General features: G+C 39.7%; 3 protein-coding genes across 3 annotated transcripts in view; all 3 read right to left on the minus strand.

Annotated features, from left to right (window-relative positions):
* Positions 1–2,269, minus strand: part of LOC127353877 (complement C1q tumor necrosis factor-related protein 3-like) — a 10,688-nt gene extending 8,419 nt beyond the window's left edge. The window contains exons 1-3 of the mRNA XM_051383465.1: positions 2,150–2,269; positions 1,170–1,293; positions 166–219 (exon numbers count right to left, since the gene is read on the minus strand). Coding sequence (XP_051239425.1) covers positions 166–219; positions 1,170–1,293; positions 2,150–2,269 — 298 coding nt within the window. The remainder of the gene's footprint in view (positions 1–165; positions 220–1,169; positions 1,294–2,149) is intronic.
* A 1,191-nt stretch (positions 2,270–3,460) lies between these two features.
* On the minus strand, positions 3,461–11,218 carry LOC127352469 (pulmonary surfactant-associated protein D-like). Its single transcript, XM_051380891.1, has 5 exons — positions 9,798–11,218; positions 7,473–7,698; positions 5,209–5,286; positions 4,388–4,453; positions 3,461–3,905 (listed from the first exon to the last, which is right to left on the minus strand). Exons 2-5 carry the CDS (start codon positions 7,681–7,683, stop codon positions 3,523–3,525), a joined length of 738 nt encoding a protein of 245 aa, XP_051236851.1. The 5' UTR covers positions 7,684–7,698; positions 9,798–11,218; the 3' UTR covers positions 3,461–3,522.
* Positions 11,219–11,838: 620 nt separating this feature from the next.
* LOC127353878 (uncharacterized) overlaps positions 11,839–14,968 on the minus strand; it is a 28,510-nt gene continuing 25,380 nt past the window's right edge. Inside the window, exons 17-20 of the mRNA XM_051383466.1 lie at positions 14,655–14,853; positions 13,680–13,838; positions 12,675–12,728; positions 11,839–12,474 (exon numbers count right to left, since the gene is read on the minus strand). Coding sequence (XP_051239426.1) covers positions 12,092–12,474; positions 12,675–12,728; positions 13,680–13,838; positions 14,655–14,853 — 795 coding nt within the window. The 3' untranslated portion in view covers positions 11,839–12,091. The remainder of the gene's footprint in view (positions 12,475–12,674; positions 12,729–13,679; positions 13,839–14,654; positions 14,854–14,968) is intronic.

The following is a 14,968-nucleotide window of genomic DNA, read 5'->3' on the forward strand; positions in this document are numbered from 1 at the left end:
CAATGAGTTATGAGCACATTTGTGTTCATAAAGTAGAAATTAAATTGTACAGTGGCCCTAAAAGCCAAGTGAGCCTTTTTAATAATAACTAACACTCATTGTGTTATAACTCAGTTGTGAGGTTGTGTGTATAAATTTGATAAATCCCTTAATTATAACACTTACCCAACTCTAACTTAGCAAAGGCTCTGGGGTCTGTGCAACTGGAACCAGTGGCATCTGGAGCAAACAGATTAAACAGGATTAATCTTTGCAACAGATGAATCTCATATCTGTTTACACAGTTACAAATGTGCACCTTCTACAAATCAGATGCTTACAGTGCCTTCAGTGCAGTGCAAATGTACCACATTATACCATAACATGTGTGTGTAGTGAGTATTCAGTCCACCAGAGGCTGCCATTGACACAGTATGGGAGAATTCACAACAATAAGCAGGGCCTTATGTGAATATCGATGTAAATTGAGAATATACTTATCAATAATGAAAGTAACATTGGCTGCAGCTTCAGTGGTGCTGTTTTAAAATGCATTGTGTTGAGAGATTTAGGATCAGTATTTAACACAGAGTGAAATCAACAGCTCTCTGATTCAGCCTCATTGAGATTCATGTACTGATACATACAGTTCATCTTTTTGTGCCAGTCTTTTGTACAGAGGTGGGAAACTTAAGTTCTTCACGTATCTGTACTTTACATTAGGATTTATTTTTCGGACAACTCTTTACTTTTACTCCCTACATTTTTACACAGATATCTGTACTTTCTGCTGCAGAATGCATTTGTCATTATCACAAATGATGACGTAACACAACAAAACCAATAAATAAGACTCAACAAGACAAAACAGACAAGAGAGGGAGACTCCACCCTGTCTTTAGTTTCAGTTAACTTAGCACAGAAACAGCTGAACAGAAATGTCCTTCAAGGAAACCGAAAGAGTATTTTTACTTTTATACTTTGAGTACATTTCAGAGCCTCAACTTTGCACTTATACTTGAGCAAAGAATCAGTACTTCTACTATTAACAGAGTCTTTTTAAAGTATTTGTACTTAAGAATGTGAGTACTTTTGCCAGCTCTGCCTTTATTTAACAACTAGTGTGTCCATGTCTGCTAACATTTCCCTCTGCAGGATAATAAAGAAATAAACACAAAATCCATAATGACCTTGTCTGCACATCATGTTGGATCCGGGTTCTCCAGGTCGTCCGGGTTCTCCAGGTCGTCCGGGGTTCTCCAGGTTGTCCAGGTTCTCCAGGTCGTCCGGGTTGTCCGGGTTCTCCAGGTCTTCCTGCTATGCCAGGAAATCCCACGATGATCCCTGATCCCCTGAAGAGTGGGGTAATAGATGTTAAACAATTAAAGGTTGACAGCATGGAGCAGGTTGTGTCCTGGATGTTTCTCTGCCTTAACAAGACAACACAAGTTAGCCTGCCTCGTAACTTAATAAAGTGATGGAGTGGTGGCTGGGATTGTACCTTTTCAAGTGAAGGAAAGATTTGTAGTGTTTCCGTCTTGGTTGGAGCTGACCGACAACATGTTTTGCAGACCGTCTGAATCTGCACTTTGTCACCTCTGAGATATCAAAACCACTTTGGTAGAATGGACATTGTGTTACCTTTTTCCTTGTCTTTGGAGGATGACGCTTAAGTTCACCTTCAGAACTTTAGCACAAGGAGATCTTTGTGGGTTTGTGTTCTGCTTCTTCAACAGCTGTTTGCAGCTGTTTTCATCATACTGTGGCTCTTTTGTTGCACTTATAATATACAAAATAGACCCCCTTGCCATAGTGCAAACAGGAAGCGACACAGAGAGGCAAAAGATGCTTTCTTGTACCGCTGTTCTGCTTTTTTACCTTCTTTTCAGAGGGACATCAATGTTCACTTTCACTTTCTTCACTGTAGCTCAAACAATGCTTTTTATTAAGATCCTGTATCGAGATTGTTTTATCGCCCAGTCCTGGAAGAAACAATCTGGAAGGGTACATGGGAGAATCTAAGGGGAGGTTGGAGGCAGATTTTAGGATTGTAGCTACAAAGAAACTCCTCTCGTTCAACAGGGAGCTGCCAGAGTTCAGTCAAAAGACGGTTGAAGTTTGATCTGAAATGACATTGTTGGGAAAATAACTGTGGTGGATTAACACCCACCTTTTTGACCTGGGATTCCGGGCATTCCGCTTTCCCCAGCTGGTCCAGGTACCCCAGGGAAGCCAGGATAACCTCTGTCACCTTTGGGACCAGAAGGACCAGGAGGACCAGGAGGACCATGAAGCTGACTGTTGCCAATTGGAGCCATCAGGCAGAGGATGCAGGATAAAAGAAACAGCCTCATCTTCTCAGTGCAGAACTGAAATAGGAAATACATTAAAGAATTTTCCTTTATAGAGCTCCATCAGAAATATTTTCATCATCATTTACAACCATTAAATCAAAGTGTATAAAATAAGGTCAGACATGTTCTTTACTAACAGAGACTATGATCTTAATGTCTCCAATAGTTCCCACCTCGTTAAGAATGAATGATATTTTCCATGCACACATAGTTATGGATGTCAGATTTGCAGATATTCCAAACAACTGTTCAACATACAGAAGATTTAGTGGCTACATTTATTTGTTATACTTTTGATAAATTTCATAGCACTAAACAGACACTATACTGTTGTAAAGACATTCAAAAGGTCTTAATGACACTAAAACTAGTATTAAACAGTAATAAGGGGAGATGTACTCACTGTGTGAACTTGAAGTGGTTTGCTGGTTGTGCTGCTTCTTGAGTCCTTCCAAAGAAAAATCAGAGATGAGGCACGTACGAAGGAGTCCAAAACCCTCCCTCTTCTTTAACCAATAATAGCAGAGTGTAGTGACAACAACAGTCCTGTTTAAACTAAACCAAACAATCTGTTTCTATTTAAATCTTTATTTATCAGCCAAGATCGACACCCTCACACACACACACACACACACTCCCACATGCAGAAAGATACGTTGCTATCATATGACTGTGTGTAATTGTTATAGACTTGTGATGGCTATACCTGTGTGATCTTTGTTACCAAAAAACTACTTTTGGAGTGCACTGGTTTCTTTAGGCTGATTTAGCCTAGCTTGTAGCTGGTAGCTAGCTTTAGCAGTCCGGATTGTTCTGATGATGAAGGATGGTTGTGAGACTTGGTGGCATTTATGAACAGGAACTTTATTTAACTTTATCGTAAGACCTTAAGACCTTTACACAATGGGAGCGTTTTTTTGGACATGTAATGTTTGACAGATTGAATCACATTTTACAGAACAGACGGCAGTGTATACAGATATATATACTATAATATATATATATATATTATGTGTGTGTATATATACACACTAATATATTGTAATGATTAAAATAAAAGATTTATTTTAAAAATTAAACTACAAATTTTCACTTTAAACTTTTTGGGGATTTTTAAAATTTAAACTCAGAACTCACATACATTGTTCACATGTGGCCCTAATCCTCTTCTGTAGGGTACAATAACTCTCTATAACTGACAAATAATGTAAGCATTCAGGAAGCACTCGTGTGTCACTCGCCAGACGCCATTTTCTGACAGCATGGTGCAGCCTGTAGCCTCAATGGATTTGTCTGGCTGCCCTTCTCCCCATTTGGTGAAGGTCAGAGGTTGGTTATTCATATCTGCCTCAAAGTTCCCCTCTGCTTTTTTATTATTGACGTTGATCCAGGCTTCTTTGTTAACGTCCCCAAAGAACTGAGTCAGTGCAATGTTCTCCTCCTCGTTCTGGGGCAAAGCCAGATCTAAACCTTGTTGGGAGCAGAACTCGACGGCCCTGGAGAACGAGTCTCTCTCCTTGTAGGACACAAAGTATTTCTGACCAACTCTTCGGACAAAGTCATAGTTTATAGCTGCAAAAAGAAAACAGCAAGCAGCGAATCAGGAATAAATCAGCACATATACATATTTGTTTCCAATAAACTGTAAACTGTATCACCATCCTGGCATTGACATGCAGCATCAGACACTCTGACCTCCTCACCGAGGTGAAATACAGGCCTGTGTCTACTGAACCATACTGTAGCTACATTTTACCCACTTCAACTTCCAAATCTGATGTTTAATAAAGAAACAAAACTGAAATATTTATGATTCTTTACATGTTTTTTGATTGCCCATTTCAAATAAAGCAGTGTATAATGTAAATAAATAATCTCCTTCATCTAAATGAGATTAATGGAGTCCAGTACAGCAACATTTAACTGAAAATATTTAGCTAATCCTTTCTCAAACATCCTACGTACAAAGAAGAATAAGGTATACATATATTTCTCCATCCACATGTGCTCACTTCCTTTAATACTCCCTTTTAGTCTTTGAATAGGATACTTACCAAGCTCTAACTTTGCAAAGCTCTTCCTTAAGTGTTCAGTCTCCAGGATAGCAGAATCAAGGCGATCTGGATTAAGGAGAGTAAATTCAGTTACCAAAGTTGCAATAAACTGGATCTCACAGAAGAAAGGTTATTTTTTTCCTTTCCTTCACAGTAACATTCACCTTACAACATAATGCAAACCAGAGCTGAAATACTGAATATATTAATTCAACTCTGTGGTCATTGGAGATAGTTAGTGCTAAAGTGATAAGTTCATTAACTGAGTTCTTGTAAAGACTATGTCTTATGATACTTATGATTACTTATGACTAGTCCTCTCAGCTCCAGCCTCAACTGTTCATTTTAAATTATTTCAGAACAAAGTTGGGAGAAATGACTATAAAATGATGCACATGACATCTAGTATATTTCCATTTGAGTATTGGGTTTCAGTGTATCACTAAACATTATATGTCTTTGGAGAAGAGCTAGATCAAGCAGATGCACAATATATCTGATACTGTCACACAGTGAGGTATAATAATTAAATTCTTAAAGGGTTGAATCACTGTCAGGTTTATAAGGCTTAAAATGTGACACAGACCTGAATCGAAACATGTGTCTCAACAAACTTGAAAAGCATTTTCTGTGTCCAACACTGTATGTCAGTCCTGTTCAACAACAACTAGTGTAAAACTTCCTCGCTCAGGAAGGAACAACTTCCCACAATAACGACAGAAAACTATTGTCTGCATGCTGAATTGTAATAAATTACATAGCAAGTACTCAATAGATGAAAGAATTCTATAAGGTAGAAAAATTCTCTGAAAGATAATCACCTTGTCCACACATTTCTACTGGTCCAGGTGGTCCACGTGGTCCAGGAGGTCCAGCTGGTCCAGCACCTCCTCTGTCCCCTTAAGAGCAGGAAAAAACAAATTAAACAAGCCTAAAAATCCAAACCCTCACCAAAAATAGAAAAAGAAAATTTTTGATGGATGTAACTTACAGAGATGACTTTGTTAATCTCATTACAGTTTTTCTCCATTGGTTTGGCTCATTTCTTGAAACAGAAATGACATTCTCAAAACTCTAAGATCATTTGGCAAAACAGTCTTACAGTTCAGCACAACACCATAGTTCACTTGCAAAAGCTCATATCTCTCCCAAAACAGTTCACTAAATTTCTTTCTCATATAAATAGTCAGTACCTCCAAAATGCATCGTCCCTTTGGCATTGTGTGAGCACTGCAAGTCAAAATGTTTAGATGTTTTGTCACTATGGCAGAGGACCTTATCCCTCATGTCCACCTCTCAGTCTTAGCCCAGTCTTTCATTCACAATGGTTACTGTACTAGTTTTTTTGTCTGGCTAACAGAATACCATTGTGTATAAAACTGAAAAAATAAAAAATAAAAAAACAAGATTTTAGGGGAAGAGTAGCCTCAAAGGTTTGACATCACATATTGCACACACACTGCCAAGGAAAGGTAGCCATTTTTATTCACACACATAAAGTAACCTCCATATCAGAGTAAAAGAAAATGTAGAAAGCATAATATACTGTTATATAAACACGTAAACAAAAACAAGGACGATTATATGTAGTCTACAGTGCTGTAAATGAATACAGTAGTCTATATGGTATTCATGGTATTATGTTGACTCATTCTGACCATTGAACAGACTATTGTGCATGTGATGACTTATAAAATGAAATGATGCTGACATGTTTTGGAGAGAACAACCATTAGACTGAGAATCAATCAATCAGTTTAGATCAACAGGATCTAATCACTTGGAAATTGTGCTAAATGTAGGCTAACTGTGCTAACTTTAGGCTAACTGTACTTAATCATTTGCAAAGATGGACTAAGACTTTGCAATGTGATGAAATCAATGAGAAATACAATTCTGTTGTGAACATTTGCCAAGTGGTTTGGAGGTTTGTCCATGTTGTTTTGAGAATGTAATTTCTGTTTCAAGAAATGAGCCAAACCAATGGAGAAAAACTGTAATTTAATAATGTCAAATTTAAAAGTTCAGCCTGAGGATGGGAATGGAAGAAGTCTTGTTGTTACAAGTCAAAGGGGTTCTTTAATGTCAGCCCTCAGAACTTTTTGGCCTGGAGGTGACAGTAGAGGACAAGTAAGACAATGACCAAAACACATTGGAAATTTTATTTTGTCTATCATATGTCTATCGTAACTTGCTCGCCAGTATACAGGAGGCACACCGCTGACACTAAAAGTCCCAGAATTCACTGCAATGTAGCTAGCATGCTAAGACCTTCAAGCCCAGGTGCACCTTCCTACTACTCTATTGCACTCATCAGAGGTCAGAAGTCATCTACACTCGTCACTTTGAATTAAATTTAAATAAAACAGGGGCTTTTAAGACAGGTCAGAGGAAGAATATCTGTTTACTAGCATTAGCATAAGACACTTTGAGACAAAGTCCCAAGTCTCAACAAGTACAAGCACGTGGACAGATAGACATCAGAAGGTAGAGGAGTTGAAAAAAGATGGAAAAAGACATATTTGAGGAAGTATCTAAATGTGTGAATGAAGTGAAACTGCCCTGGGACAAACTGACGGGACTGGCATCAGATGGAGCGCCTGCAATGTGCGGTGAAAAGAACAGATTAGTGGGGAGGATGCAGGAGAAATGTGCAGGTGAGCTGACAGTGCATCACTACATCATCACTGATGAAAGAGCACCTGTGAACATCCAAATGGAGCTGATAGACCTCCAGTGTAATGACTCAAGACTCAAGGCAAAATATGACTCTGTGGATGCTTCACAGTTTCCAAGTTTCATCCCTGAAACGATGCCTCAACTCCGCCTTCATACTGCTCAAATGCTCTCCATGTTTGGAATGGTAAATGGTAAATGGACCTGTACTTGTGCCTTTCTAGTCTTCTGACCACTCAAAACGCCTTTTACACTACATACCACATTCACCCTTTCACACACATTCACTCAGTGATGCACAGCATCAGGAGCAATTTGTGGTTCAGTATCTTTCTCAAGAATAACTCATGGAGCCCAATGGGCACAGGTGGTGCAGGTAACCTAGGCAACCCATGATCACATTCGTCACCTTTGGAACCATCACGGCCAGGAGGACCAAGAGGACCAGGAGGACCACGAATACCAGGAGGACCAAAATAACCAGTACGACCAGGAAAACCAGGAGGACCAGCAGGACCAGGAGGACCAGGAGGACCAGGAGGACCAGGAGGACCATGAAGCTGACTGTAGCCAATAGGAGCCATCAGGCAGAGGACGCAGGATAAGAGAAACAGCCTCATCTTCTCAGTGCAGAACTGAAATAGGAAATATAATAAAGAATTTTCCTTTATAGAGCTGTATCAGAAATATTTTGATCATCATTTACAAACATTAATTCAAAGTGAATGAATTCAATATTTAGTTCCTGGTTCTCTCTACTGCTGTATATATTTCTGTCCTGTGCTATTATTTCGTTGCACACCATGCCTCTGTAGTGGTGTGATGTGTTGCGCCATATTATGAACAAGTCAGTGAAGCACAGACTTTTATTTTAAAGGGTAATCTTTTGAGGATTGTTACTATAGTATGAGGAAATTGTGTAATTGTAAATGTTCATGCTAATGTTTTGAGACATATGTCAGGGAAAAATGTTGGATTATTACCGGAAGTATAGCAAGTATTTTATTTTCTAAACCTGCACTTACCGCGTTGTGACGGGTTTTATGGTGCTTTCCATTTGTCTCGTAAATCCCCCGCCCGAGTTGGAACGTGTAAATCTCGCAGCTATCTCGGGACATTTCACCGAGACACCCCCCCTTTTGGTCGTAATATCAACCGTCCCACTCGGGGCTCCTCAGAGTACAACGAGCTGAACGAGCAGGAACGTACAACTCGCAAAACAAAGATGGCTGCACCCGTATTGAGATGTATTTTCTTTGTATTTGTGCTACTTTGGTCGTTTTAATGACGATTTTAAATGCTCTTACACTATTTACATTGCTGCTTTAGTCCGATCACCAATTTATGCATTACACGGTGTTGCTGTGCGTGCAATACAATGTAAAGATTTGTTTTCGAGCTGGTTTGCTAAATAGGCTAATGTTGCTAACAGTAAGACTAACCTGCCCCTGCCCCTGGAGGCCCATGGTGGCCCCTGGAGGCCCATGGAGGCCCCTGGAGGCCCCTGGTGGCCCCTGGAGGCCCCTGGAGGCTCCTGAAGGCCCCTGGTGGTAGTGGTCACGTCCATGTTCTTTCCAACTCGTCGTGTAGCAAATGCCCAAAGACAAACTGGAACACTATAAGTGGTACAAGCCAGGCAATCACGTCCCGTTCGCACGTCAGAGCAACTCGGACGGGGGATTTAGGAGACCAATGGATCGCACCATTACTTCCTCTTTGCTCGGTGACTTTTCCCAGAAAGGTACGCAGTTCTGCTGCTCTCCGTATTTTCATTGTTTTTTGTTGTAAAAGTGAACGTAAGTTACTTTAAAATATTTGTAAAGCTGGTGTAGTCACAGTGTTAACTTGTAGAACTGTTAGTTTTTTTATGCATAAACTTGCTAATTAGAGTAGAAGTTGCTGTGGCCTGTGTGTGCTGCAGGGCTGCTACGTAGCTTGTCGTGCTAGAGTGTATGGGGTCAACCCTATGTTCCCCGGGTCCTATGTTCCCCGCTAAGGTTAGGGTTAGGGTTAGGGTTCCCCGGTCCCATACAAAGCGGGGAACATAGGACCCGGGGAACATAGGTACGCTCCCGAGTGTACTGATGAGACTGGTTGTTAATAGGAGACATGTAGTGACTTTCCTCATGGTGTTACAGAGCACAGGGAGCATGTATGAGAAAACCTGTGAACACCTGTGCATGTTTCTTCTCCATAATGCAGGTATACAATGGAATAAATCGTGTTGAGACCATTCATGAGTGTGTCTTTGCCTATTAAACAACACAATGCAGAATTAGACCCACTACACCTCTACTGCCTGCTGTGACCTGTGCAATGTACATCTGTATATGAAAAGCTGTATATAGTGTCCATGTATTTGTCTTTTTTATTATTATCTTTTATTTTTTCTATTCTATTTTTAATGAATGTCTTTTTTTAATCTATCGTGTTGTGTTGTATCTGAGCTGCTGTAGCGAGTGAATTTCCCCAATGAGAGATCAATAAAGTCCATCTTATCTTAGCTCGTTGTAAATTAATTACACTTTACATGCACATATTTATGGATGTGGGACTTATTCCAAACCACAATTATACATACAATGTGGCTCAATTTATTCTCCAAAAGTTATACTTATTTACTTCTAATGCATTTCATAGCACTAAACAGACATTATGCTGTTATACAGTTATTCAAAGGGTCTTAATAACACTAAGCCTAGTATAAAATAGTGATAAGCAGAGAAGTACTCACTGTGTGAACTTGGAGTGGTTTGCTGGTGGTGCTGCTTCTTGAGTCCTTCCAAAGAGAAATGACTGAGAGACGAGGGAGAACTCTTGTATGAAGGATTCGGTCCACAGTAAACAACAGATGCAAAATGATAACAACTATCTTGTGAGTGTTTAAATAAACATTCTCCGATCTGTTTTTATTTTAAATATTTATTCATTCAAGAGTTTGCCAAATATGTTCTTTTAGTATTTTCAATTGACACCGATAAGCCCTCAACACTGAGAGCACTGCCAGTGAATAACACTGAATACAAGCAAGAAAAATGGGCAGCGTGAAGATCTGAGCCACTTGGACAAGGGCCACATTGTGATGGACGACTGGGTCAGAGCATCTGCAGCTCTTGTGGGGTGTTCCCAGTCTGCAGAGGTCAGTACCTATCAAAAGTGGTCCAAGGAAGAGAAAGAACCGGAGACAGGGTCATGGCTCATTGATGCAGGTGGGGAGTGAAGGCTGGCCCATTCTGCCGATCCAACAGACGAGCCACTGTGGCTCAAACTGCTGAAACAGTTAATGCTGGTTCTGATAGAAAGGGGTCAGAACACGCAGTGCAGAGCAGTCTGTTGGTCTGAGACAGACGTAGTGGAGTAAAATGTACAATGTTTCCTCTTAGTGGTGGAAAAGTAAAACAAACTAGGCAAACAAAAATCCTCTGGCAAAGTATGATTGTAATTTATTGTCCAGCGGTCAGTTTAGTGTCTGTCAGTTTTGGCTGATGCCCAGGATGATGCAACAGGACTCTGACTGCAGTTCACTAACAACGGTTTAATGAAACTTACATAGAGAACCTTTAAACTAGAGTGAAAGAATGAATTCAGACTCATTCTATGCAGTTTGCTTTATTTTCATGCTTTCAAAACACCACTTTTGAAATGTTAATCAGTCCCTCCAGGAAGTTGCAATCGTAACAATTAACACAAATTCAACCAATCCCTGTGAATCCTGAGCGACCATATTATTTTGTCCAATCACCACAACTTTTTCCAGAAGTTGACCAATCATTGGAGTTTCCTTCGTGTTTCACCAATCATTGCTAAGCAATATGTCACCAAACTAGTAGAGATTTTATTCTCACTGGAACATGTTGCCATCGATTTTTAATGAATGATGCATTTCATTGCAAAAAATAGAAAATATGAAAATGAAAATATAGAAACATTACATTGCATACATCGTCATGTATTTAATTTTGATAATTTTTTGGCAGCAAATCAGGAAAAAATTTAAATTGTACAGTGGCCCTGAAAGCCAAGTGAGCATTTTAATAATAACTAACACTGACTGTGTTATAACTCAGTTGTTAGGTTGTGTGTATAAATTTAAAAAAAAATGATCAAGGCATCATCTCTTGAACAGATGCCATCCATATACACTTACTTCCTGTATCATTCCCTTAATTATGACACTTACCAAACTCTAACTTAGCAAAGGCTCTGGGGTCAGTGCAACTGGAACCAGTGGCATCTGGAGCAAACAGATAAAACTGATATATACACACTAATATATTGAGAGCGGTAGATACAGGTCAGAGGTCTGTACTGTAGATAAGCTGGATAAGTCTCAGTTTGACACTAATTGTCTTTCCATTTAAAAATTCCAAAGTTACAGAGGTCGGCACTATAGATACAGGGCATAGGTCAGTGCTGTAAATAAGGTGGATAATGTATAATGAATATTATATTCAATTTCTGCCAATACATCATCCTAGTTGTCAGACACTGGACCTTCAAAGTCAGAACTCTACAATTAAATTAAGAATTTTCACTTTTGGGGATTGAAAAAAAAATTAAACTCAAAATTCACATACATTGTTCACGTGACCCTAATCCTCTTCCGTAGGATACAAGAACTCTCTATAGCTGACAAATGATGCAGTTCATTGCAAAAAAATGCCTGAAAATATAGCAACATTACATTGCATTTCTCTAGAAATTGAATTCTGATCTGGTTAAATGTTTTCATAGAGGAGTATGTCAAAGCAAGAGTAATAATGACATGATACAGATGAAATTCATGTTTTTTAAGAGATTAAGATGTATCACAAGGATAGTGGAGGGTAACAGACTAATACATTTAAGAGCAAATATACCTTAGAGCAATGGTTAGCCTCGCTATCTCCATGAAAATGAGGATAAGGTTAATATTTTTCAATTCACTGATTCAACAAATTATGATTCACTCTTTTTCACTCAGCTACGTCAATACCAAACTGAAACACTTCTTCTAAGATCAGGTATTGCAGGTGATACAAGAACTCTCTATAACTGACAAATAATGTAAGCATTCAGGAAGCACTCGTGTGTCACTCGCCAGACGCCATTTTCTGACAGCATGGTGCAGCCTGTAGCCTCAATGGATTTGTCTGGCTGCCCTTCTCCCCATTTGGTGAAGGTCAGAGGTCGGTTATTCATATCTGCCTCAAAGTTCCCCTCCGCTTTTTTATTATTGACGTTGATCCAGGCTTCTTTGTAAACGTCCCCAAAGAACTGAGTCAGTGCAATGTTCTCCTTCTCGTTCTGGGGCAAAGCCAGATCTAAACCTTGTTGGGAGCAGAACTCGACGGCCCTGGAGAATGAGTCTCTCTCCTTGTAGGACACAAAGTATTTCTGACCAACTCTTCGGACAAAGTCGTAGTTTATAGCTGCAAAAAGAAAACAGCAAGCAGCGAATCAGGAATCAATGAGTTATGAGCACATTTGTGTTCATAAAGTAGAAATTAAATTGTACAGTGGCCCTAAAAGCCAAGTGAGCCTTTTAATAATAACTAACACTCATTGTGTTATAACTCAGTTGTGAGGTTGTGTGTATAAATTTGATAAATCCCTTAATTATAACACTTACCCAACTCTAACTTAGCAAAGGCTCTGGGGTCTGTGCAACTGGAACCAGTGGCATCTGGAGCAAACAGATTAAACAGATTAATCTTTGCAACAGATGAATCTCATATCTGTTTACACAGTTACAAATGTGCACCTTCTACAAATCAGATGCTTACAGTGCCTTCAGTGCAGTGCAAATGTACCACATTATACCATAACATGTGTGTGTAGTGAGTATTCAGTCCACCAGAGGCTGCCATTGACACAGTATGGGAGAATTCACAACAATAAGCAGGGCCTTATGTGAATATCGATGTAAATTGAGAATATACTTATCAATAATGAAAGTAACATTGGCTGCAGCTTCAGTGGTGCTGTTTTAAAATGCATTGTGTTGAGAGATTTAGGATCAGTATTTAACACAGAGTGAAATCAACAGCTCTCTGATTCAGCCTCATTGAGATTCATGTACTGATACATACAGTTCATCTTTTTGTGCCAGTCTTTTGTACAGAGGTGGGAAACTTAAGTTCTTCACGTATCTGTACTTTACATTAGGATTTATTTTTCGGACAACTCTTTACTTTTACTCCCTACATTTTTACACAGATATCTGTACTTTCTGCTGCAGAATGCATTTGTCATTATCACAAATGATGACGTAACACAACAAAACCAATAAATAAGACTCAACAAGACAAAACAGACAAGAGAGGGAGACTCCACCCTGTCTTTAGTTTCAGTTAACTTAGCACAGAAACAGCTGAACAGAAATGTCCTTCAAGGAAACCGAAAGAGTATTTTTTACTTTTATACTTTGAGTACATTTCAGAGCCTCAACTTTTGCACTTATACTTGAGCAAAGAATCAGTACTTCTACTATTAACAGAGTCTTTTTAAAGTATTTGTACTTAAGAATGTGAGTACTTTTGCCAGCTCTGCCTTTATTTAACAACTAGTGTGTCCATGTCTGCTAACATTTCCCTCTGCAGGATAATAAAGAAATAAACACAAAATCCATAATGACCTTGTCTGCACATCATGTTGGATCCGGGTTCTCCAGGTCGTCCGGGTTCTCCAGGTCGTCCGGGTTCTCCAGGTTGTCCAGGTTCTCCAGGTCGTCCGGGTTGTCCGGGTTCTCCAGGTCTTCCTGCTATGCCAGGAAATCCTGATGATCCCTGATCCCCTGAAGAGTGGGGTAATAGATGTTAAACAATTAAAGGTTGACAGCATGGAGCAGGTTGTGTCCTGGATGTTTCTCTGCCTTAACAAGACAACACAAGTTAGCCTGCCTCGTAACTTAATAAAGTGATGGAGTGGTGGCTGGGATTGTACCTTTTCAAGTGAAGGAAAAGATTTGTAGTGTTTCCCGTCTTGGTTGGAGCTGACCGACAACATGTTTTGCAGACCGTCTGAATCTGCACTTTGTCACCTCTGAGATATCAAAACCACTTTGGTAGAATGGACATTGTGTTACCTTTTTCCTTGTCTTTGGAGGATGACGCAAGTTCACCTTCAGAACTTTAGCACAAGGAGATCTTTGTGGGTTTGTGTTCTGCTTCTTCAACAGCTGTTTGCAGCTGTTTTCATCATACTGTGGCTCTTTTGTTGCACTTATAATATACAAAATAGACCCCTTGCCATAGTGCAAACAGGAAGCGACACAGAGAGGCAAAAGATGCTTTCTTGTACCGCTGTTCTGCTTTTTTTACCTTCTTTTCAGAGGACATCAATGTTCACTTTCACTTTCTTCACTGTAGCTCAAACAATGCTTTTTATTAAGATCCTGTATCGAGATTGTTTTATCGCCCAGTCCTGGAAGAAACAATCTGGAAGGGTACATGGGAGAATCTAAGGGAGGTTGGAGGCAGATTTTAGGATTGTAGCTACAAAGAAACTCCTCTCGTTCAACAGGGAGCTGCCAGAGTTCAGTCAAAAGACGGTTGAAGTTTGATCTGAAATGACATTGTTGGGAAAATAACTGTGGTGGATTAACACCCACCTTTTTGACCTGGGATTCCGGGCATTCCGCTTTCCCCAGCTGGTCCAGGTACCCCAGGGAAGCCAGGATAACCTCTGTCACCTTTGGGACCAGAAGGACCAGGAGGACCAGGAGGACCATGAAGCTGACTGTTGCCAATTGGAGCCATCAGGCAGAGGATGCAGGATAAAAGAAACAGCCTCATCTTCTCAGTGCAGAACTGAAATAGGAAATACATTAAAGAATTTTCCTTTATAGAGCTCCATCAGAAATATTTTCATCATCATTTACAACCATTAAATCAAAGTGTATAAAATAAGGTCAGACATGTTCTT

Source organism: Dicentrarchus labrax, unplaced genomic scaffold, assembly GCF_905237075.1.
Source record: "Dicentrarchus labrax unplaced genomic scaffold, dlabrax2021, whole genome shotgun sequence".
Lineage (NCBI taxonomy): Eukaryota > Metazoa > Chordata > Actinopteri > Moronidae > Dicentrarchus > Dicentrarchus labrax.

Bases quoted from the DNA above. Each gene is read 5' to 3' on its own strand.
- LOC127352469 (XM_051380891.1), bottom strand. From the start codon at position 7,683: ATGAGGCTGTTTCTCTTATCCTGCGTCCTCTGCCTGATGGCTCCTATT. The intron at 4,454-5,208 runs GTGATTATCTTT...TCCTTAATCCAG, and splicing joins AGTAGAAATGTGTGGACAAG to ATCGCCTTGATTCTGCTATC. The intron at 3,906-4,387 runs GTAAGTATCCTA...TTCTTTTTGCAG, and splicing joins CTTTGCAAAGTTAGAGCTTG to CTATAAACTATGACTTTGTC.